We start from the raw sequence: 24,737 nt of genomic DNA on the forward strand, positions 1-24,737 counted from the left end.
GACACACTGTCAGAGTAACTCACTACTATCCTCCCTGGGGATGGGGCTAGGGCTGTCAGGATAAGAAGTTCCTCCCTGGACAGTGTTGCCAGCCAACATTGCCATATAAATTCCATACCCTGGGACAAAGCCCCATGGCTCCACCTAGTTAAAACTCTGAAATAATGGCTGTTCCTACCTGCTTTGTAGGATTTAATTATCCTGAAAAAATAAAAAACCTCTCAAGAAAGTTTAAACTCCTTAGAGGCTATTGCTAAATAAATTTAAATCATGCAGATATATAAAATCTTAATCGGAAACGAACTGAAATTCTTTTTACTACGTAACCTCAGCTTTAGGGAGAAAAGTGACAAGCGACAAGACAATGAGCCAATATTTGGAATTTAGTAAAAAGGGGGGGAAAAGCAACTTCCCTAGAGTGCTCTGTGCTCATTGAGATGTTCAGCCTGAGGCTGGTATTCAGGACAATTCAGGTTAGCCCAGAAAGATCCTGACAAATTCAGTCCTGGTCATTTAACTGGACTGTCTGAGGTGGGAAAGGGGACCCAGATAATTTTCAACAACAGGGAGAAACCAAAAAGAAGTTTCAAATTCACTTTTCATTACCCCTGGAATTCAATAAACCGTTCTAATAGTTGACATTTATTTATTTAGCCTGACATTTTATATATGCAGGGCATCCCCAAAAGTATCAAAGCTTAAAATCATACTTGGACTTTTGGAACACCAATATTATAGCATTCAAGTCTCCTAACAACCCTATGAAGGAGGTACCACAAATATTGTTTCTGCTTCATATATAAAGAAACTCAGGCTCAGAGAGCTAATGGAACTAGCCTATGATCCCACAGCAAGTAAATGGCAGAGGGAAGATATGGGTTATAGGCCATAGATTTAGAGCTATATGGAAGGGACCTTAGATGCTATAGAATCCAATCCCATTATTTTATAGATGAAGAAACTGAAGCACAGAGAGTTGAGCTTATCTCAGGGTCCTCTTGATATCAAGGCTAGCATTCTGTCTACTATGTGGTGCTGTCTCTAAATGTCTTCTGCTTGCAACAGATGGTCCTACTCAGGGCCATGTCAGGTACCATGGTAGTTAAGACACTGTGGTGGTTGGACCCTGCCTGGAAGGATGAGCATCTATCTGTCCATGTAGGCCAAACTTACTTGTATTCAAAGCCCTCCACCTCCCAACAGTAATGTGTATCCTAAACCATGTCTCTATTAATGGGGATGAGCTGCATTTAGCCATCAATACTCTCTCACCCTTTCACTCAGACCTAACAATATTTGATTCTGGTCTTAGGTCAGTCTGTGACCAAGGTTAGAGTTCATTATGTGACCATGGAACCAAGTTCTTATGGAATTCAAAACTATAATTTGTCATCATTATCATTAATAATGACAATGATATAATAATAAAATATATGTAATAACATACATTATATATTATATATCATAATAAGGATAAATAATAATTACACTTATATAACACTTTTAAATTTGTAAAGCACTTTATACAAATTATCTTATTTGATCTTCAACAACACTATGAGGTAGGGGCCATTATTATTCCCATTTTACAGATGAGGAAACTGAGGCTAAAAGAAGTTTAATGACTTGCCTAGGGTCACCAGCTGAGTAACTGTGTCTGTGGAAGGATTTTGAGTTCAGGTCTTCTTTTTCTAGCTTTTTCAGTTGCATGCCCAATTCATTGATCTCCTCTTTCTCTATTTTATTCATGTAAGCACTTAGCCCCTAAGAACTGCTTTGGCTGTATCCCATAAGTTTTGATATATTGTCTCATGATTACCATTCTCTTTGACAAAGTTATTAATTGTTTTTATGATTTAATGTCTGACCCACTCATTCTTTAGGATCAGATTATTTAGTTTCCAATTAATTTTAGTCTATCTTTCCATGGTCCTTTATTACACATAATTTTTCCTTCATCATTATATGAAAAGGATGCATTTAATATTTCTGCCTTCCTGCATTGGATTATGAGGTTTTTATGCCCTAATACATGGTCAATTTTTGTTTAGGTGTCATATAACACTGAGAAAAAGGTACATTCCTTTCTATCCCCATTCAATTTTCTCCAGAGGTATACTGTATCTAACTTTTCTAAAATTCTATTCACATCCTTAACTTCTTTCTTATTTTGTGATTAGATTTATCTAGTTCTGAGAGGTGGAAGTGGAGGGCCCCCACTAGTATAGTTTTGCTGTCTATTTCTTCTTGTAACTCATTTAACTTCTCTAAGAATTTGAATGCTATACTACTTGGTGCAAATATGTTTAGTATTGATTATTACTTCATTGTCTATAGCAGCACTTCTTAAACTGTGGGTCTTGACCCCATATGGGGTTGCAAAATATCTGGCAACAGTAAACATTTTCTGAATGCGCAACAACCAAAAATTAATTAAAAACCAAATACATAATGAATCTGAGGTTTCCAATGCACACTTTGTACTGTGCATGCCCTCAGGCCATGCAATGCCAACTAATGCTGCCAAAAGGCTAAAAGGGGTCATGAGTAGAAAAAGTTTAAGAAGCCCTGGTCTATGGTACCTTTTGGCAGGATCTAGCTAGTTTCCTTCCTTATCTCTTTTCATGAAATCTGTTTTTGCTTTTGCTTTGTCTGAGATCAGAATTGCTACCACTGCTTTTTTTTACTTCAGCTGAAGCATAATAGATTCTGGTCCAGACTTTTACCTTTACTTTGTGTGTATCCCTCTGCTTATAATGTGTTTCTTGTAAACAACATGTTGTAAGATTATGGTTTTTAATCCACTCTGCTATCGCTTCCTTTTTATGGGAGAGTTCATCCCATTCACATTCACAGTTATGATTACTAACTCTGTCTTTCTCTCCATCCTATTTTCCCTCCTGTTTGTACTTTTCTCTCTCCTTTCTCCTTTTCCCTCTTCACTAGAGTTTTGCTTCTGACCACCGCCTCCCTCAATCTGTCCTCCCTTCTATTAGCCTCCTCTTTTTTCTTTCCCTTTACTTCCTGTAGGGTAAGATAGATTTCTACACCCAACTGAGTGTGTATGTTATCCCCTCTTTGGAACTCAGGTCATGATTCCAAGCCCAGTGCTCTACCCACCTAGCTGCCTCTAACCCACTGTACTAACTGGGAGCTATGGTTTGCATATTAAACTGTATATATACCTTCCAAAGCCTCCACTTCCACTTTCCTACTCCACCAAAGTCTAGCAAATCCCCCTTTTCCTTCACCGTCCACCCACCCATCCTGAAATATATGGGAGACTACCCATCCAAGCAGGCCAGAGACCCTGTGGAGCTCACTGACCAGATTTTTGCAGCCCCCATCCAGGAAGCTGCATTGAGGGATGAAGTTTACTGCCAGATCATGAAGCAATTGACAAAAAACACTAAGAGGTAAGCTATCAAAAAAGTTATCCAAAACAAATATTTTTTAAAGATCACAGAGAGGAGAGGATTCTGGGAAGATGGTAGAGTAGGTCAGAAAAATCAAAGATCTTGGGTTAAAAAAAGTCCTGTCTTAATGACCAGTCTGGGAATTATTTTGCATGACTATGCATATGTGTTATAAGGATTTTTTTTCTTTTATCAATAGGGAGGGATGGTGGGAGGCAAAAATAGATTTTGCATATTATAAATATATATACACACACATCAATATATACGGACACATATGTGTGTATATATGCACATGTATGTGCGTATATGTGCATGTGTGTATATGTGCACATGTAGGTATGTGTGTATGTATACACATGCACACAAATATCTCACTTCTCCCTTAAAGGGTAGAAGGTCTGGTTAGGTCAAACACTCTCTCAGTACTTAGACAACTTTCTCTATATTGTTCGCTAAGGTTGATTGTGCGGGAAATACATAGTTCTTGTCCCCTGAAGCTCCCCAGGATTCAGCATTCAGTGGGTCTCCCTAAGGCCCCCCTCTGCCAACTCGTTCCTTATTGGCCACGATGGGTGGCAAGTGATAGCTGGTTGTTTCTTCAGTTACAGCTTGGAGCGTGGCTGGCAGCTTCTCTGGCTCTGCACCGGCCTCTTCCCGCCTAGTAAAACACTGCTGCCCCACACCCAGAAGTTCATCGAGTCAAGGAGGAAGGATCAACACATTGCACTTGATTGTAGCAGAAGGCTTCAAAGGGTAATGAGGTAATCGCTTCACCTGTCAGTCAACAGGTTTCTATTAAGCCTGTATTCGATACTGTCAAAGAGATGAGAAAAGGAGAAATTCTTGCACTCAAGGGACTCCCATTCTAATTGGGGAAACCAAAATTTACTCACATTGAACAGGTAGGGAACAATACAGGAGAGAATACAAATTATCTTTTAAGTTAGAAGAGATCAGTGAAGGTCAGAGTAGTCTAGGGGGCCCTCCTAGAGGAGATGAAACTTGAGCTGGACCTTCAAGGATGGTAGGATTTGGATAAACAGAGAGAATGGGGAAGGAGTAGAGAGAGGATGGGGTGAGGAAAGTCTGGCACATATCTAGCAATGAGGAGATGTTCAGGAGGCCTGAAGATGAAGGCCTGCTTGCACCTGCTGCTTTAGAAGTTGGGGCTGTTCTCAATGAACTAGCTTATGATGTGGATCATCAGGGCCTCTTGCTTCGTCCCCCTCCTTTTCTGCCTTATTCCCTAGTTGTTTACAACTTCCCTGCCTGTGAAGTCTTCCCTCAGTGGGCAGGCTCAGGAGAAAGGCAGTACAGCATTCTAACTCACCTTTGCTAAAAGCTTCCCCTGCTCTGGTAAAAGGTTGGGTGGGAAAGGAAATGCTAGTCAACGTTTGAAATGAGATGTCATGATTATGAGATCATAATTCTGTGGATTATCTGTGGGCATCAAGGATCTATTCTCTTCTAGTCCCCTGTGGTTCCAGAAAACCAGGAGTAGTCTGTGCAAGCTCAAGTGACTTTTTCTGTCTGTCTTTTTTAGGCAGATATTTCTCTCTGGGTCTCCCTCTCTTCATCTCTTACCCGTCTCCATCTCTCTACTCTTCTTCCCACCCCTCTCTGATGCAATCTTTGTGCCTCTTTCCCTGTTTTCTCTCTAACACAATCTCTATTTCTTTTCCTCTATGTTTCTTTCTCTCTCTACCCTTTTCCTCTCTTCCTCTGACTTCCCCTCTCTCCCCTTCTCCTCCCTCTTTCTCTGTTGCCTGTTTCTCCTCCCCTCCCTTCAACTTTGTGTTTCTCTGAAATCATTGTCTTTTCCCTCAAACCTTCTTTTCTTCCTAATTTCCTATTACTGTTGAGGGCACCATCATCCACCCAGTCAGCCAGGCTCACAATCGAGGCATCATCCTTGACTGCTCACACTCTCTCACCCCCCACATCTAATCAGTTGCCAAATCGTGTCCTGATCTATATCTTGCCACTGAACCCAAATGGCTCCAGAGGAGATAGTGAGGCTGGTAACTTCACACAGCCCTGCCTCACTTAAACCCAATTCACTTGCCAGTCATGGCATCACCTCCCTGATGTCATGGTCCTCTTTGAGAACAAAGGGCAAACAACAACAATGACAAGTCCTGCTGATTCTATGACATGTCACAGCTCCCACATATCCCATTTATGTCTCCTGGCACAGCCACCAGCCTGGTCCAGGCCCCCATTACCTCATACCTGGGCGATTGCAAGAGTCTTGTAACTGGTCTCTCTGACTCAGATTTCTTCCCCCACCCCAGTGCATGCTCCACTCAGCTGCCAAAACGATTTTCCTAAAGCACAGGTCTTACCACATCCCCCAATTATTCAATAAACTCCAGTGGCTGCCCATCACCTCCAGAATCAAATCTAAACTTTTCTGTTTGTCCTTTAAAGCTCTTCATAGTCTGGCCCCTTCCTCTATCTCCAGTCTTCCAATGCCTGACTCTCCTCTAATTACTCTTGGATCCAGTGACCGGGTCTTCCTTGCCATTCCTCACAGAAGACACTCAATGTCCAAACTCAAGGCACTTTTACTGACTGTCCTCATGCCTGAAAAACTCTTCTGCTGTGTCTCTGCTTCCTAAGTTTTCTGGCTTCCTTCATGGTCCAGCTCAAGCCCCATCTTCACCAGCAAGTCTTTCCTGATGCCCCTTCATTCTCACGCCTTCCCTCTGGGATCATCTCCAATTTGTCCCGTAGGTATACTTGTTTGCACACAGTTGTCCACATGTGGTCTTTCTCATTAGACTGTGAGTTCTTATGAGCAGAGATTGTTTTTTGCCTTTCTCAGTAGTCTCAGTGTTCAGCACAATGCCTGGCACATAAGTAGATCCTTAATAAATGCTTGTTGACTCTCTCTGTCATCTCTATTTCGTCCTCCCCATCTCCTCCTAATGCCCACTCTCTCTTACAGCCTTCTGTGGTCGTGAAGGTGGGGTTTAGAGAGTAGAGGCTGTCTCTACTCTGTCCAGATCTGGGCAGCAACAACCCAGAGAGAGCTCACTGAGCATATAGGAGTTGCTGTGCCTTGACCAGGGTTGTCCTCTCTAGGAGAATCTCTGTGAGTGAAGTGGGAGGGAGAAGGCCTGAGACCTGAGGAGAGAAGTTAAGGCATTTTATGGTACTGATCCAGAAAAAGTTGGACCCCACAGAGGTCTCCTCATCCTTTCCTAATTCAGGAAATTGGCATCCTTCCTCCTCTAGCCAAAGATGATGGTGTTATAGACCTCCCTCATTTGGCATCAGGCTCTAGCCGGATGTACAATGTGGCACATAGCCATGAGGGCTTTACTCCAAATAGTTCTCAAAGCATTCCCTTCCCCAGTCACTGACCTGACTCTGCTGGAAACAGTATAGTGGCAGAGTTGGGGGTCCTTCCTCTTGCAGTTCCCCCATCTCTTTAGTTTGAATACCGAGAAAGATTAACAATAGCCCTGAGCTAAGGTCATCTGGGGCTGAAAATACAGGATGAGATGCCTCAGTCTCCACAAATGACAGGTTAGTGGACAGATAGCCAAGCGGAGATGGTTAGAAATTGTAGCTGGGGGCACAGAGGCTGGACAAGAAGAGAATTATCCCAAAGAAAAGGGCTATCCAGGGGCGGCCAGGTAGCACAGCGAGTAAGAGCACCGGCTCCAGTGTTGAGAAGACCTGGAGATCGAATCCTGGGCTCAGACACTTAGCACCCACCCAGAAACACCTGGCCGTGTAACCTTGAGCAAGTTACTTAACCCCCATTGCTTAGGGGCAGCCAGGTGGTTCAGCGAGTAAGAGTACCGGCTCCAGTGTCGGGATGACCTGGATCAAATCCGGGCTCAGATACTCAGCACCACACCCAGAAATAACTGGCCGTGTAACCTTGAGCAAGTTACTTAACCCCGATTGCTTTAAAAAAAAAAGGGGGGGGGGCTATCCAACTCCAAATAAAAGTATAAACTCTCTGATCCTGGAAATATTGGCAGGAAGAAATATACACAGATACCCTGCTTGTCTCTGTCATCTGGAAGGGTTTAGGAGAAGCTGGCTCAGAGACAGAAAAATGGACAAAGCAACTTAAGATAATTGGATTTAGAACTGGAAAGGACCTTAAAATTGTATCATTCCCCTTGTTTTATAGAAAAGGAAACAGACCTGGAAGGATTAATTGACTCAGTTAAAATCACACAGGTGCTAAAAAGACAGATCTGACTCTAAAATTGAGGCCTCCCTTCACTAGACCATACTAAAGGAAATTTCCAGCACAAGGCCATGATGCAAAGGGAATGAGATGGCTTCCAGGTCCCCCTAAAAAGAGCCAGGCCAATACAAGGTATTTATGCACTCCAGGCAAGGATAGAAAATGCATTGATGCCCTGGCCCCAAGTGTGACTGTCCACCAAAGGCTTTGAGTCTTCCCTATAACACATGCAGCTTAACTCCTCCAAAAATAAATCCTACATGCCACGGGAATAGAATTTCTTAGCATTGAAACATGCATTTCTAAACATTGATACTTAGAGGTATCCTTCATGACACCCCTCTGAGTATCCTAAAGGGCTACCTAACTTGCCATTCTCTAATCCTGACTTTGGGCCCTGTGACCACTGCCACTCACAGTTGTTTACCAAGAGCAAGAAGGTGGTAATATCTGGGCCCAACAGACCTGACCTGAGGACATCCAGGAGAACTCCCAGGCCTTCAGTGGTGTCCCTTAAATCTACAGCTGTAGGAAAGCACAACCCAGCTGCTCTGCAATGAAATTCACTGTCCCATGGTTGAATGAATCCTTTATTCAGGGACTGAGCTGGGAGGCCTTCCCCAGAAGTGGGGGATGGGGAGGGCCAAGGACAGCTCCAGCTGGAAAGTAGCCCCAAACACAGCACATTCCAGTTTTTATCTTCTTTTGTGGGAAAAACAACACAGATGCTGGAATGCTAGTGTCGGAAAGGACCTCAGAGAGCACATTGCCAACTCCTTCAATATACAGTGGAGGAAACTGAGGCCTAGAAGGATAAAGTGACTTATTGAGGGTTCTGTTCCTAGTCTGTTACTGAGTTAGGGCTGCAGCTTGACTCCTGGTTCTCAGTCTGATGTGCTTTCTGACATATAATGCAGAAAGAGAAAGGATCACTGGATCAGAGAGTTAGATCCAGAAAGATCCTGAGAAGCCATTGGGTTCAATCCCATCATCTGTAAAATCTGAGGCAAAAAGGTAGCATGGAATTCTAATGACAAACTTTGATACCTTCACAGTTTGAGCCAAAGCCTGCCCACTACCAGTAATGAGCTCCAAAAGGTTTGGTTTGAAATCTGTTTGATATCCATATATATTTGCTAACTGGAACCAAAGTTCCCAGTAGTCAGAGTCAGTCAGTCAGTAAACAAACAATAACAGTGCTACCTACAGACAAGCATTTATTCATTCATTCATTCATTCATTCATTCATTCATTCATTCATTCATTCATTCATTCATTCTGTAATGGAGGCCTGGTCAGTGAGAACCATCCTTAGGAATCCCCTTTCATTCAACAAGCATTTAATATTGTGTCTAGTACTTGCAGCTAGGGCCGCTAGGTGGCGCAGTGGACACAGCACCAGGCTTGGGGTCAGGAAAAACTCATCTTGTGAGTTCAAACCCATTCTCAGACACTTTCTATCTGTGTGACCCTTGCACTGCATCAGGGCCATCTCCAGTCATCCCATTTGCTATCTTGCCACTGGGCCCAGATGGCTCCAGAGGAGAGAGTGAGGCCAGTGACTTTGTTCAGTCCTGCCTCACTGAAATCCAGTCACTTGAAAGTCGTGACTTCACCTTCTTGATGCCATGGTCCTCTTCAAGAATGAAAGCCAAACAATGGATGAACAACCCTGGGCAAGTCACTGAACCCAATTTGCCTCAGTTTCCTCAACTGTAAAATGAGCTGGAGAAAGAAATGGCAAACCACTCCAGTATCTTTGTCAAGAAAACCCCCAAATGGGGTCACAAAGAGTCAGACACAAAACTGAAACATCTCCACAACAATTAAGCTAAGCAGATAAAAATGAAACAGCCCTTGGTCTCATGGAGCTTATATTCTATTGGAGGTAAACAACATAAACATAGACACAAACAAAAAATGTAGAAAGTAAATTCTATTGGGTAGAGGGCCATTAGCAACTGGGGGAATCAGGAGAGGTGGCCCTTGAGTTGAGCACCAAAGTATTTTTCAATATAGTTGATGAGAGAGGGGGAGTGCATTGCAGGCATAAGAGATGGGTAATACAGAAGCATGGAGACAGGAAATTAGTTAATAATAATAATTTACATTCATCTAACACTTTAAGGTTTGCAAAGAGCTTTACAAATATAATCATTTTCTCCTCACAATATCTCTAGGAGGTAGATGCTATTATTATCCCCATTTTACAGATGAGGAAACTGAGGCAAGTTAAGGTTAAGATACTTGCCCAAGGTCACACAGCTAGTCAGTGTCATGAAGCAAGATCTGTGCCTCTTAGCTGCCTAGGTGGAATATTGTAAATGGGAACAGCAGTTTCTCTGGATCGTAGAGTACACACAAAAGAGTAATGGGGACAGAATTGTGTTTTTATTGTGGGGTTGGTTCACCCTCGCTCTTGTCCTTCTGTGACCAACAGCACCCACAGGCTCACTGTCGGTTAGCTAAGGATTGGGGGATGGTCGGGGGTCACTGAGCAAAACAATTTGGCCTAGTCAGGGATTGAATCTGGAATCTCAGCTTTATTAGCCCTGTAAGCCAGCCCACTGAGCTAACAATCACAGGTACTTTCCATCCTGATCTTGACCATGCTTTCTGTGCTGTTCTTTTCTAGGACTGGTGCCCGGAAGTATCCCCCTCACCATGTGGAAGTAGAGGCCATTCAGCAAAACATCACCAAGATCTGCCACAAAGTGTACTTCCCCAATGACACAGATGAGGTGAGAGGTCAGGGCTTCTCCTCCAAGCGTGAGTTCCTCCTGTAGCCTCTGTCAGGGCACAGGTCCCTCAACTTGGGTCTGTCAAAGACTGGGTGTTACCAGTGGGGTACTAGTAAATATTTAACAACTGGCTCTCCAGGAAAAAAAATGTGCCCATGATACAATTTCAAGTTTAATCTGCATTATTACTGTGTTTCCCCGATAATAAGACTTATCCCGAAAATAAGCCCTCCCCTTACTGTGTAAGATTCCTCTAAAATAAGCCCTCCCCCGAAAATAAGCCCTATTGAGATTGCTACTGTAGTGAAGGTGATCCCCTGCGCTACACGCTACATTACGGTACCCTCTGTATGCACCGTCCCCCCCCCATGAAACACACGCCGCTCCGAGCTGCATCCAATCAGAGCTGCAGCAGTGAGTGCGTCATCCTGTTCTTTATTGAATTCATTATTGAATAAAGGTACGTTTTTTTGTTCACATTTACCTGTTTATTAAAATTGCTGTCAATGTTCATTAAAATAAGCCCTCCCCTGAAAATAAGCCCTCTGGTGTTTTTCTGTCCAAAAAAAATTAATAAGACAGTGTCTTATTATCGGGGAAACACGGTACCACTTTCCCTATCACTTTCTTAAGTATAGACAATCAATAAAACAACAAGTCAAGGTCTGATTTGCAATATTTGCTGATTTCTGAGGTGTGAATGCTCACCGTGAAAATTTAACAATCCCCTCTAAGCCAGGCATGGCCTCACCCATGGCTAGAACTAGTCTGACTCCTGAAGAAGAGGCATCTATGAGTTTTTGAAGGATAATGTCCTAGCTGATTTTCTCTGAACTAAGAGAAACCAGAAATGGTAAAAAAAAAAAAATTCTTAAACTCATCTTTGCCACCGGTTTTTTTTTTTAATTTTTTTTACAGATGCCTTTTGCTTTTATATCACCTTCATTCCCAAAATGGAAATTTTTTCCCTTTTTTGTCCCTACCCAGGGAGCTATTCATTATAACAAAGAATATAAAAGAAAGAGGGAAGGGAGGCAGAGAAAGGCAAACTTACAAGCACAAGCCCGACTCTATGTGAAGAACTTCATAGATACAGTCCTTCACCTCTGTCACAGTGGGAGGGAGGTGTATTTTCTCAGCTCCTCTCTGGGCCCAAAGTTTCCAGTTTTATCTTCAAGGACTAGCACTTTAGACTTCCAAGAGTATCCTCACTTAATTTCATTTGATCCTCACAACCCCGCCTTATGAGGTCAATAGGATAGAAAGTGATATCCCCATTTTACAGTTGAGACACAAAGCGTTTAGATACCCTGCCTTGAATTATACAGAAAACTGACAAAAGAGTCATTATTGGAACCTCGACCTGACTCCTAGTCCAATAATTTTGTTTAGCTTAAGGCATATTGATTAACATCTTGCTGCATACCTAATACCCTGTGGAGTACTATAGAATTCAGACTTTTCCTGCATTTATAATTTGCCGAAATAGATAGTATTGGGGGAGGAGATCACTTCCTGTCTCCAGCCCTGTCCAATTTGGGGGTAGAGGTCCTAGTAGAAAATGAAAGGGCCAAAGACAAAGACAAGTGGAAGAAGGAGAAAAGGAAAAGGCCATGGATGAGAGACGCTAGGAAGTAAACCACTGGCCCTTGGGTAATGGAGATACAGCTTTATTTCAGGTATTTTTCACCTGCTCTAGTCCTTGAGTCTTCAAAAGATAAGAAGGTCACAGATTCAGAGCTAGAACTAACCTTTTGTTATTGTTCAGTAGTTTCAGTCTTGTCCAACTCTTCATGGCCCTATTTAGGGTTTTCTTGGCAAAGATGCAAGAGTGGTTTGCCACTGGCAAACAGGGTTAAGTGACTTGCCCAGGGTCACACAGCTAGTGAGTGTCTGAGGCCAGATGTGAACTGACAAAGATCAGTCTTCCTGATTCCAAGCCCAGGGCTCTATCCACTGCACCATCTTAAAAGTCAACTAATCTAACCTCTGAATTCCCAGAAGCAACAATGACAAGTAGTAAGTGGTAGGACCAGGATTCAAACCAAGGACATCAGATGCCAAATCTGGTTCTCTGGAAGAGTGAGCTAGTAGAAAGAACTCTAGACTTACCATCAAAGGACTTAAGTTCTAATCCCAACTCTACTACTCATTGACTGTGTGACTCTGGGCAAGTCACTCCCTCTACTTAGTTTCTTCACATGTAATTAGAGGGGAATTGAACTAGAAGATAACCTATGATGTCCCCTCCACCCACCACTAAAGAACATGAAGGATCATGAATTATAACCCTGACTTGTTTTCTTCACATCCTCACAGCAGAGAAAATTCCCCAGCCTCTCTTGAGTTCCTATGAAAAGAGCAGAGGGAAAGCTCATATATTCACAACATTCCCACAGTAGAGACACTCCCTTGGTTCTTCTGCTTGGCTGTGTTCTGTCTGAGCCAGTGGTTGGACTTCCTCATTTTCTCCTGTCCTCCATTCCAGTTCTGCCCACACGTAAGATCAGCCTTTCCCCCCTGTAACTGAAAACCCTGCTTCTTTCAGATGTTTGAAGTTGGGACCAGCACAAAGGTTCAGGACCTGTGTCAAAACATCAGCGCTTACCTGCAACTAAGCTCCTGGGAGGGTTGTAGCCTGTTTGTCAAGATTTCAGACAAGGTATGATGCAGTAGGCTGTTGTTTGATGCTCAGGAAGGATTAAAAACTTAGAGATGGGCAAGGGGGACACCAATTTACCCTAGTTGAGTCAATGATGGAGAAGGTGACCTGAATACCCAGGGCAGCTAATACATGACCAAAAAATAAAGACTTGGAAAATAGCATACAACAGCCAAAGACATTTGTCACTAATGGGAAAGGTCCAGATCATTGTCAAAATTAAAGAAGAATTTCCTTATGCTTTTGGCAGTGATGACATTGTGCTGATTACTTCAAATCCTGAAATACTGGAGAGGCTCCTAAAGAGATCCACAATCACTCGGGAGTTTAGCCTAACCATACATGAAAAACAATGTCTATTGTCCTGTTGGATGCTGAGTACATATATATTGGAAAAACACCTCAGATGAAAGCCCATAATTTAATAGGAGTAATCGCCTACAGAAAATCCCATCTTTTTAACCTCAGTGTTCCTCTAGTGGAGTTGTTTGTGAGTAATTGAATGCCATAGACTGCAAAGAATTAAAGATGAGAGTCCCAAGAGGCAATGGAGAGGTGCATCTTAGCATGTGACCTAGAACAAAGTGTGCAAGAAAAGCAGTGAAAAGATATTATCAAAGAGATAGGTGACCAGAAAAGGAAGCAGACAGCTCATGTGCATCCAGTGTGCTCCATTGGTATCCACAAAATGTCCTCACTTTGGTTGGTCTTCATGGGGGATTCATGGAAAGAATCATGTACTATATATAGTTGCACAGGACAGGAAGGCACGGAGGGGTTGCTATCTGCACCACTGAAGGAAATACCTATGTCTGAGAGTTTATAGATATATCAAAGTATTATTACTATTTTTAAAAATTATATTCAGCTGGGTCAGCTAGGTGGCACAGTGAATAGAGCACTGGCCCTGGAGTCAGGAGGACCTGACTTTAAATCCGGACTCAGACACTTGACACACTTACTAGCTGTGTGACCTTGGGCAAGTCACTTAACCTCAATTGCCTTTCCTCTCCCCCTCCAAAAAAAATTATATTCAACTGAAATCTACCTTGTTTTTTTTTTCTTGGAGAGGGAAGGGCAGGGCAATTAGAATTAAGTGACTTGCCCAAGGTCACACAGCTAGTAAATGTGTCAAGTGTCTGAAGCTGGATTTAAAGTCAGGTCCTCCTTTCTCCAGGGCCGGTGCTCTATTCACTGCACCACCTAGCTGCCCCTGAAATCTACCTTTCTGTGACTTAAATTTATTGCTACTAGTTTTGTCCTTTAGGGCTAACCATACAAAGTTTAATTATCAATCTTTCTTCTACATGATAGTTCATTAAATACTTTAGAGATAGCTCTATCATAAGTGGCCCCAAATTTCATTTTCTTCAGGATAAGTTTCTCCAACAAATCCTTGAATGATGTAGTTTTCAGTCTTCTCACCGGTCTGGTTAACTTCCTCTGGACTCATACCACCTAGTCAATCCATCAATAAGGATTTATTAAGCACCTACTATGTGCTAAATCCTGACTATGCAAAGACAAAACCAAAAACAGTTTATATTCTATGGAAGAAAACCACATATATATATATAAGTTAATACATATATATATAAGTTATTTTAGTATTAACTATATAATGTAGTATTATATTTCTATTATATTCAATATAGTATTATACGTCTATATTATATACATACATGTACATATATACATGTGTATGTACATATATGCACACACAAGCATGTGTAGTAAATGCCAAATGATTGGACAGGGGGAGGGAGGAAGGAAGATAGCAAACATTTTTTAAGAGCATACCATTTACCAGGCACTGGACTAAATACTTCCCAAATCTTATCTCATTTGTTCCTCACAACAGCCCCGTGAGCTAGATGTTATTATCCCCTTTTTACAATTGAGGAAACTGAGGAAGTCAGAGGTTAAGTGACTTGCTCAGAGTTATAAAGTTAGTGTCTAGCTAATAAATGTCTGAGGCTGGATTTGAACTCAAGTCTCCCTGACTCCAGGCCCTAAACTCTATTGGCTGCATTACCTACCGACTTCCTGGGTAGAAGAGAAAGTGCTAAAAGTGGGGCAAATTAGGAAAGGCTTCACTCTGAGTGCAGATCAAAACTTTTTTTTACACTTTATTTTTCTAGGTTTTTTTAGCAACAGGGCTAATATGGACATTTATCTTGCATGATTTCACATGTACAATGGGTATCATATTGCTTGCTTTCTCAGTGGGTGGGAGAGGGGACAGAAGGAGGGAGAGAATCATTAGGAAAGGCCTCATGTCAGAAGCAGTGCCTGAACTGAGCTTTGAGGGAAGTTAGGGATTTTAAGAAAGAGAGACAAGGAAGGGATGAATTATAGGCGTAGAAAGCACAGCCTGTACAGAGGCACAGACGTGGGGGATTGAGTGCCATGCATGAGGAACGATCACTAGGCCAATTTGGCTGCACCACAGTGTGGGCAAAAGGGAGTAATATATAATAAATCTGGATGGGGAGGCTGGAGAAAATGTCATTCCCAGAACTAAAACCAATATACTTAATGTGATTTCACTACAGAAGAGCAAGATTCAAATAATTCATTGCAGGCGACTGTCTCTTCTGCTAACCTATGTTCTTGGTTCCCCTAGAAAAGTCTCCTGCCTCCCAGGGCCAGGCCCAGCCTTGCTGCTCATTCCTTAGCCAGGGGCCACCTGCGGGGCAGGACTTTGTACTGTTCTCTGCTGCCACCTAATCTCACATTTGCTCTCCCCCACCAGGTCATCAGCCGAAAGGAAAAAGACTTCTTCTTTGATTCCTTAAGGGAGGTGTCTGACTGGGTAAGAAAAACCAGGCCCACAAAAGAAGGTAAGAGAAGGTGCCACCTATCCTGGGGAAGGTAGAAAGTAGAAACCACAAAATTTCCATCTTGAGAGATGTTAAATACAATCCTTGAATCGAAACATTTCAAAGGATCTTTGAGGTCATCTAATCTGATCCCCTAATTTTATTATTAAAAAAAAGTAAAGGTCTCTAGAGAACGAGTGACTTTCCCAAGGTGATCATGATCCAGCTCATCACTATCAGAGCCTAGTTCCTAGCTCTCAGACCAGTGTGCCAGCACCATTGAGGACCATGGGGTTTTCTGGCCCAACATCCAGAGGACAGCTGGGAAACCAGTCTCTCAGAACATGACTTTGGCCTTCATAGAGGATTTTCCTAGTTGCAGATTCAAGGGTGGAAGTGGCCCAAGTAGAATGAGTTTATCCCTTTGGGGTGTGCAGTTGTGAAGGGATCTAAACAGTATGTATGTGAGTATCTTCTGAGAATAGGGAGAAAATGCCTTTTTTCCCACTTGACTGACTGGTAGGAGTTCCTCTGAAGGCTTGCAGACATGCAGGACTCCACTTGTTGAAAACGAGTGTTTAACCCCTGTTTGCACCCCTAAGATTGCTCTGACTAAGCCTTTGGGGGCTTTGATGGAGGTAAGTGGAGAGGGTAGGATCAACATTCTCAAGGGAGTCCCCTACAGCCAGCTTAAGAGAAAAGACACACAGGGAACATGTTCAGTGATCACCAGTCAGCATGATTCAAGCAGGGATTGGACTCATTGACCTCTAGGGTCCCTCCCAGTTCTGTGATTCTGTGAAGACTTACTGCCCACCCAGTTAATACTCAACATGTGCCAAGTGATGGGGGGGGGGGACACAGAAGAAGACTTGATCCCTGTCTTAAAGGGGCTAACAACATGACGGTGGAGACAAGACATACTTGCACATGTCCATACACACAAATATATACATACACATATATACACTTATCTAACAAGAAAGGGTAATATGTTGTTGTTGTTTAGTCATTTCAGTCATGTCTGACTCTCCATGACCCCATTTTGGGTTTTCTTGGCAAAGATACTAGAGTGGTTTGCCATTTCCTTCTCCAGATGAGTAAACTGAGGCAAACAGGGTTAAGTGACTTGCCCAGGGTCACACAACTAGTAAGTATCTGAGGCCAGATTTGAACTCAGGAAGATGAGACTTCCTGACTCCAGGCCCAGCCCTCTAACCACTATGCCACCTAACTAGGGTAGTATATGCTAAGTACTGTAGAAATGATACAGACAGGCAATGCTTGGGGAGTTTGGGTAGGGAGAAATCACTGTGGGCCAGGATGGTCAGAGAAGGAAATGCAGAGCTGGAGTGATGGGATTTTGAAGTTCAAAGACCTAGATTCAAATCATGGCTCTGCTACTTTGTACTTATGTGATCTTGGCTGAATCACTGATTCTCCTGGGACCTTAGTTTCTTCAGCTGTAAAATGAGGAGAGGGGTATTGGATTAGATGACCTCACCCATCCTTTCCATTTCTAAATCTATGACTCTATGAAGGCATGGCAGAGTAGATAGGATTTGAATGATCTCTAAGTGCAACTTCAATTTTCAAACCCAAACTGATTCTCTAGCTTTGGTTAAAAAATAAACATAAACCGTATGGCCCTTTGAGGGCAGGGAGGAAGGGGGAATTGATATCAAAGGGAGCTGAAAGGGACCATGGGTGGGAGTGGAGGGAGAGGAGGCTTGAAATGAAGCCAAGTCTAAGAAGATGTAGCAGCTCCCACGGGGGTTGGGGAGTGGGGAAGGGCAGGCATCCTCTGAGCTGAGCCTTGTCTAGATTGTTTGGCCTAAGGAGGCTACCTGCTTCAGGAAGACCTTGACCCTGTGACTGATGGCCGTGGCTTTGTTCACTCAGGGACAGCAACAACCCTGTATTACCATGTGTACTTCATGAGAAAGCTCTGGTTGAATGTCTCCCCTGGGAAAGACTTGAATGCTGACACCATCCTTCACTATCATCAGGTAAAAGGGCTGCCTGTCAACTCTATTGAGGGATGGACGCATAGAGTATATATGAACCTCTGGCCTGTATAGGACTCCAGTGGAGGGAGAAAGAACCATGGGCTAGGGTGATCAGGCGATGCTTCAAGGAGGAGACTAGACATCATTGATTCATTCATTTAATAAGCCTTTATTAAACATAGACACTATTTTAGACTCAAGGGAAAAAAGGGGGGAAATGAAATTATTCAGCCAGGCTTTAAAGAATGGGTAAGATTTGGACAAGTAGGTGGCGCAGTGAGTAAAGTGCCGGCCCCAGAGTCAGGAGGACCAGAGTTGGGTTCTGGCCTCAGACACACCCACACAAAAAAACTAGCCGTGTAACCTTGGGCAAGTTACTTAACCCCAATTGCCCTCCAAAAGGCAAAAAAAAAAAAGATTTGGACAAGTAGAAAGAAGGCTGGGGTGGGGTGGGGTGGGGAATTCTTTTTGGGAGGTTATAGTGTAAGCTGAGGTGGAAGTGAGCATGGGTGAAATGGGGAGTCCATGGTAGATAGCAATGGAAGATAAGGTTGGAGACATAGGTTGGAACTAGATTGTGAAGGTTCTTGAATTTGAAAAGGAATTGAGGTTTGATGGGGTAGACAAAGAAGACCTCTTGGATACTCCACTATGATGAATTAAGCAGGATGTGTTACATGTTCTAGGAACATAGAATGGTGTTAGTGAGCTCAGTGGATTGGAGGGAGGGGACAGGAAGCAGGAAATTGGATCATGCAATATTAGACTTAAGGATCATCTAGTCCTGCTCCATAATATGTTACATATGTAGAAACTGCGGACCAGAGAGGTGAAGGAACTTCCCAACTTCACATAGCTAATTAATGACAGAGCCAGGACTAGAACCCAAGGGTCATCCTCTCCCAGGGCTCCCAGTTCAGAAGAACCAACTTCTAAATGAAACTAAAGAAAGCAGAGAAGCCCATGTTCTCACACACACACACACACATGCATGCATAGAAATGTTCACAGTTGAGCTGTGAGTAGCTAAAACTGTGCCTGGGGCCAAGGCATTTAGGGATGGAGACAATCGAGTCTCATTCCCAGTGCCAGAAAGGAGTGCCATGCCAGACACTGAGCTGAAATTCTACTCTAGGTGATTCGTTTGTTCTCATCCAGGGTCTAAGATCCAGAATCCAGGAACAAATCCCCCTGGGAGAAAAGGCATATGAAGCCCTAACACCTGAATGCAGATGAATTTCTCAGCTATTTTTGGGGGCGGGGAAAGGAGGAGCAATTGGAAGAGGGAGGAGAAACAGGGGAGTCAGCAGCCTGGTGGGGACACATGCAAACTTCTGTTTACCAGTTTTGCTAAGGGGCCAGGCAGTCCTCAGACATCAGTACATTAGAAGAAATGCTCGGTTTGACTGTCTGTCTGTCTATGCCAGGAGCTGCCCAAATACCTGCGTGGATTCCACAAGTGCTCTAGGGACGATGCCATCCAGCTTGCAGGCCTCATTTACAAGGTCCAGTTTGACAAGGACAGGTCCCAGCTAGCCACTGTCTCCAGGATCCTGAAGGAATTGGTGCCTGAGAACTTGATCCACTCGATGTCTTCAGAGGAATGGAGAAAGGTCATTGGTTTGCCCTTAGCAGTCCCCATCCCTCCCCTAGTGTGATCATGTACTGAGTGACCCGCTGACCTGGGGGAGTATAGGGAAAGGAAATGGACGGGGCCTCCAGGCTTCTCTCTTGGGGTATTCCTATTCAGAATATATGGGCCCTCATTCCCCCAGGTCTCCCTCCCAGGTACAGGTATCCTCTGCTTTATGAAATAGACAAATTCCTGACAAACTGATGTATTTCCAAGTTGAATCTTATTTTCCCATTGATTTACATTACCAGTTCTGAGAGAGTTTTTCTTTGTATCTAACAGATCATCGAGAAGCAATGGGTGCTCACACTTTAGCTTTAAGTTTCCCTATACAACCCTACACACACAAACACACACATTATTACTCAAGTAATATTCATTCAGATCGATGCCACCCTTAAAGGTCTATGAAGCAGGAGCTAGTGAAAGTATTATTGTTCCTATTTTACAGATGAGAAAATGGAGGCTCAAAGAGGTTAAATGATTGTCACTACTAAGTGAAGTCTGGGATTTGAACACAGGGCTTCAGACTTTCTGCCTCCCAGTCCAGTATGCTTTCAACTATACCATGTAGTTACTAATTTTAAAAATGATTAATATTTTAATATCACTTTTCATTTCTAAATATATGCCTCACCCCCTTCCCTACCCAGAGAGACTTTTTTTTGCTTTTTTGGAGGAGGGAGGGCAGGGAAATTGGGGTTAAGTGACTTGCCCAAGATCACACCGCTAGTAAGTGTTAAGTGTCTGAGGTCTGATTTGAACTCAGGTCCTCCTGACTCCAGGGCCAGTGCTCTATTCACTGCACCACCTAGCAACCCCAAGAAAGCCCCTCTTTATAGGAAAGAAGGAAGGAAGGAAGGAAGGAAGGAAGGAAGGAAGGAAGGAAGGAAGGAAGGAAGGAAGGAAGGAAGGAAGGAAGGAAGGAAGGAGGGAGGGAGGGAAGGGAAAGGAAGAAGAGGAAGGAAGAGAGAAAAGAACAAAGGAAGTAAAGGAGGGAAGGAAGGAAGGAAAGGAAAAAGGAAGGGAGATAGGAAGAAACAGAAAAGGACAGAAATTGGTTCAGTAAGACTAACCAACACATCAGCCAAGTCTACCAGTATTTGCAATGCTTTAATATCCCATAGTCCCCCTCCTCTGCAAAGAAGAAAAAAGAGGTACATTTTCTCATCTCTTTATTCAGCCAAGTTTGGTTATTATAATTAATCAGCATTCAGGGTTTTGTTATTGTTATTACTGTTGTAGACATTATGTATATTTTTTCCTGGTTTTCTCACTTTGCATTATATCAGTTCATGCTTCTCTGAATTCTTTTTGTAATAATGCAGTAACATTCCTTTACATTTCTGTGCCATTCTCTGATTAAGAGACAGCTACTTAGTTTCTCAGTACTGCTATGAATATACTTGTGTATATAAGGCCTTTCTCTCTATCTTTGTCCTCCTTGGAGTGTACACTTAATGGTCAGATCTCTGGGCCAAAGGGCATGAGCATAGTCACTTTTTTTTAAACCATAATTCCAGATCACTTTCCAAAATGGTCAAATCAAATCAAACCACACCAGGAGTGTCTTTCTTTCCACAGTCACACCAACATTTACTATTCCCATTTTTGGGGACATCTTTGTCAATTTGCTGGGTTTGAAATAAAACCCCAGAGTTGTTTTGATTTGTATTTCTCTTATTATTAGTAATTTAGAACAATCTTTCATATAGTTGTTAATAATTTGCAATTCTAAAAAAAAAAGCTATGGAGCAGCTAGGTGGTGAAATGAATAGAGCACTGGCCTTGGGAGTCAGGAGGACCTGAGTTCAAATCAAGTCTCATACACTTACCACACTTAGTTGCTGTGTGACCTTGGGTAAGTCACTTAACTCCAATTGGCTTGCCTTCCCCCCTCCAAAAAAAATACTGATTTGCAATTCTTTTGAAAGCTGCTGCAAATAAACACTTAAAAGCATGTGAGTAGTGAACATTATTCATCAAGAGAGAGAAATCACTTATTTTATTCCAAATATAACCCCCCCCAAAAAAAAACCAAAATAAAATTCATTTCTATATACAAAGTAAAACAGAAAAAGATTACAGACAAAAACTCAGAGGAGAATCCACTTTTTAAAGAAACTTACAAAAGGAATGAAAAAGAGTAGATATTGATTCCTGTAAAGTGAAGACTGGATTGGGATCCTGAAGTTTCCGGTCAGATTTACTAACATAGGTTAGATTCGATCAGTCTGTCTGGTCTCCTGGGGTCCATGAAGCCAGTGCTAGGGCCCCTCCAGTCTCTGCATAAGTGGCTCCTGCTCACCCATGCTTGTATCCCTCCCCCCCTCTCCTTTCCAGAACATCTTTGCTGCTTACACTAAGTGTGAACAGAAGACAGTGGAAGAAGCCAAAGTGGCCTTTCTGAAGCTGATTTGCCGGTGGCCCACCTTTGGCTCAGCCTTCTTTGAGGTGAAGGTAGGTTCTGTTTCAGACCCCTCCAATCTTGGCCCTCTAAGTACAGAATCCCATTCATTTAAAAAATAGCTGATTGGGGTGATTAGGTGGCACAGTGAATAGAGCACTGGCCCTGGAGTCAGGAGGACCTGAGTTCAAATCTGTCCTCAGACACTTAACACTTACTAGCTGTGAGACCTTAGGCAAGTCACAACCCCAACTGCCCTGCCATCCCCCTTCCAAAAAAAAAGCTAAAAAATAAAAAAAAATAGCTGATGGATTAAGCATCTCCCTCACATGCTAACGCATTTTTGTTTTCAGAAAAACTTTTCTTTCCCTGTATACATCTTGTAGGTACCTAGTTATTTGCATATTGTCTCTCCCATTGGAAAGCAAGCTCCTTGAGGTCAATCAGTGTTTTTTGCCTGTTTTTGTATCCCTAGCACTTAACACTGCCTAAGTTAAGGTACGCAGTCAGTGCTCAATCAATGCTGGTTGACTGACTGCTGATTGACACCTGTATGCAGGGAACTACGCTAAGTAGTGGGGATATTAAGAAAATAATGGAAATGATGACGACTCATTTGTATTGGACTTCCCCCCATACACACACACACACACACACACACACACACACACACACACACACTAATGAGGAAGATATTAAGAATTATTATCCCCAAGTTGCTGACGCTTAAACCAGTGCTCGGGGAAGTTAAATAGATTGCCCAGAGTCACATACCACGATTCTGCTATTCAATTTAGAGTTGGAAGGGGCATGAGAAGTGGTATCACCAGCCTCAGACACCAGCTGAATGACCCTGGGCAAGTCACTTCACCCTGTTTGCCTCAGTTTCCTCATCTGTAAAATGAGCTGGAGAAGGAAATGGCAAATCATTCCAGTATCTCTGCTGAGAAAACTTCAAACGGGGTCACGGAGTTGGACACAACTGAAATGACTTAACAACAACAATCTAATCCCCTGATTTTACAGATAAGGAAACTGAGGCCCTAAGAGGTTAAGGGACTTGCCTAAAGTCACACAGGCAGCATCAGAGCTGGAATCTAAACACCAGATCTTTGCTCTAAGTAAAGAATTCTTTCCATTACACATACCAGGAGTCACACCTTGCTCAGTGAGTTTATGATCTATGATTTCTTCCTTTAATCCTATCCAGGAAACCTTTTTGTCCTGCAAATACACATCAGGACTTGAGAAGTTCTGTGTGTGTGAGAGAGAGAGAGACAGAGAGACAGACAGAGACAGAGAGACAGACAGAGAGAGAGAGAGAGTCTGTGGAGATGGGGATGTGGGGGAAAGATGAGAAGGAAAATGATTTGACCCTCTTGTCTGGTAGCCATTGGATTGTAAGGACTCAGGAGCCTAAGAGTTAGTCCCTGCCCAAGTGAGCCAAGCCAGGAGCCACAGAGCAAGACAGGGCTACTCCCAGCTCCATCCCAGATTGCCTGCCTTAATTGGTTGGGGGAAGAATGGCTTAGGGGATGAAGTGAGGAACATCAGTAACTTCCTCTTTTCCTTCTCCTTCTCTCCATTCCAGCAAAGCTCAGAGCCCGCTTACCCAGAAATCATCCTGATTGCCATCAACAAGCATGGCTTGCAGCTCATCCACCCCAAGACCAAGGTCAGAGAGACCACTACCCTAGCTAGGTCCTCCAGCAAGGCCACAGGATGGCAAAGGCCCGACAATGACAACAGCTAAGGGGCCTGGGGCAGGGAGGCGGGAGGATAGCTTTGCTCTCCAGAGCCCAGACTGGGTGCAGAACACTGTCCTGCCCAATCAAGGAGGAGTGATGTCCCAGTGTTGGTGGCGGGGAGGAAGAGAGAAAGGAAAAGAGGGGGAAGGAGATCCTAGGCAAGATAGTTAGAATAGGGGCAGCTAGGTGGTGCAATGAATAGAGCACCAGCCCTGGAGTCAGGAGGACCTGAGTTTAAGTCCAACTTAACACTTACTAGCTGTGTGACCTTGAGCAAGTCACTTACCCCCAATTGCCCTGCTCTCCCCCCTCCAAAAAAAGATAGTTAGAACAGACAGAATTAGCCCCATTTGATGGACTGGGACTTAGACAGATTAAACATCAGACCAAGTACACCAAGATGTGAGAGCTGGTGGCAGAGCCAGCGCGCCTGACTGCCAGGCTCAGATTTCTACTTCAGTTCCTTGGGCACCCCTCTACCTTTGCCCCCACGCTTCCCCCAATGTTGGCTCCTTGAATGTCTGTCCCTGCAGGAGCTCCTGAACTCCTACGCCTTCACCAAAGTCTCCAGCTGGAGCAGCGGCAGCACATATTTCCACCTGGTGCTTGGGAACCTCGTGAAGGGGAATCGGCTGCTGTGTGAGACCTCCCTGGTGAGCCCACACTGGGGCGGGCATTGGAGGGAGACCTCTGCATGCCAGGGGCCCTGGAGTGGTGGGGAGGGCAAGGAGCGGATGGGGCAAGGATTCGCTGGCTTTGTGGAAGAGAAAGAGGAGCAGGGAAAAGAGAGAAAATCTGAATCTATCTTGTCCTGCTGTGAGATCATTAACTTGGAGACAGGGCTGGGAAAGGAGAAATAACCACGGACACAAATGTCTTGTGGTGAAATTTCAAAGACCCTTGACTTTCCAGGTGGCCCAGTCACTTCTGTTTTCTCGTTCATTCACTCGACAAACCCTTAATAAGCACCTGCTGTGTATGAGGAGCTATGTTAGGCTCTGGACTTGCGGCTTGGTGGAGGGAGTGGTTCTCAAAGTGTGGCCTAGATTCCTGGGGGTCTCAAGACCCTTCTGTACAATGATA

General features: G+C 43.4%; 1 protein-coding gene across 1 annotated transcript in view; it reads left to right on the forward strand.

Moving 5' to 3' along the window:
• MYO7B (myosin VIIB) overlaps positions 1 to 24,737 on the forward strand; it is a gene marked incomplete at its 5' end in the record, with an annotated part of 127,210 nt that overhangs the window by 100,315 nt on the left and 2,158 nt on the right. The window contains 10 exons of the mRNA XM_069063371.1: positions 3,263 to 3,416; positions 4,022 to 4,180; positions 10,268 to 10,373; positions 12,922 to 13,035; positions 15,791 to 15,878; positions 17,760 to 17,866; positions 19,294 to 19,479; positions 21,843 to 21,959; positions 23,498 to 23,581; positions 24,188 to 24,307. Coding sequence (XP_068919472.1) covers positions 3,263 to 3,416; positions 4,022 to 4,180; positions 10,268 to 10,373; positions 12,922 to 13,035; positions 15,791 to 15,878; positions 17,760 to 17,866; positions 19,294 to 19,479; positions 21,843 to 21,959; positions 23,498 to 23,581; positions 24,188 to 24,307 — 1,235 coding nt within the window. The remainder of the gene's footprint in view (positions 1 to 3,262; positions 3,417 to 4,021; positions 4,181 to 10,267; positions 10,374 to 12,921; positions 13,036 to 15,790; positions 15,879 to 17,759; positions 17,867 to 19,293; positions 19,480 to 21,842; positions 21,960 to 23,497; positions 23,582 to 24,187; positions 24,308 to 24,737) is intronic.

This window comes from Petaurus breviceps, unplaced genomic scaffold (genome assembly GCF_028583685.1).
Source record: "Petaurus breviceps papuanus isolate PSGF00001 unplaced genomic scaffold, PetGlider_PUasm1.0 90556, whole genome shotgun sequence".
Classification (NCBI taxonomy): domain Eukaryota; kingdom Metazoa; phylum Chordata; class Mammalia; order Diprotodontia; family Petauridae; genus Petaurus; species Petaurus breviceps.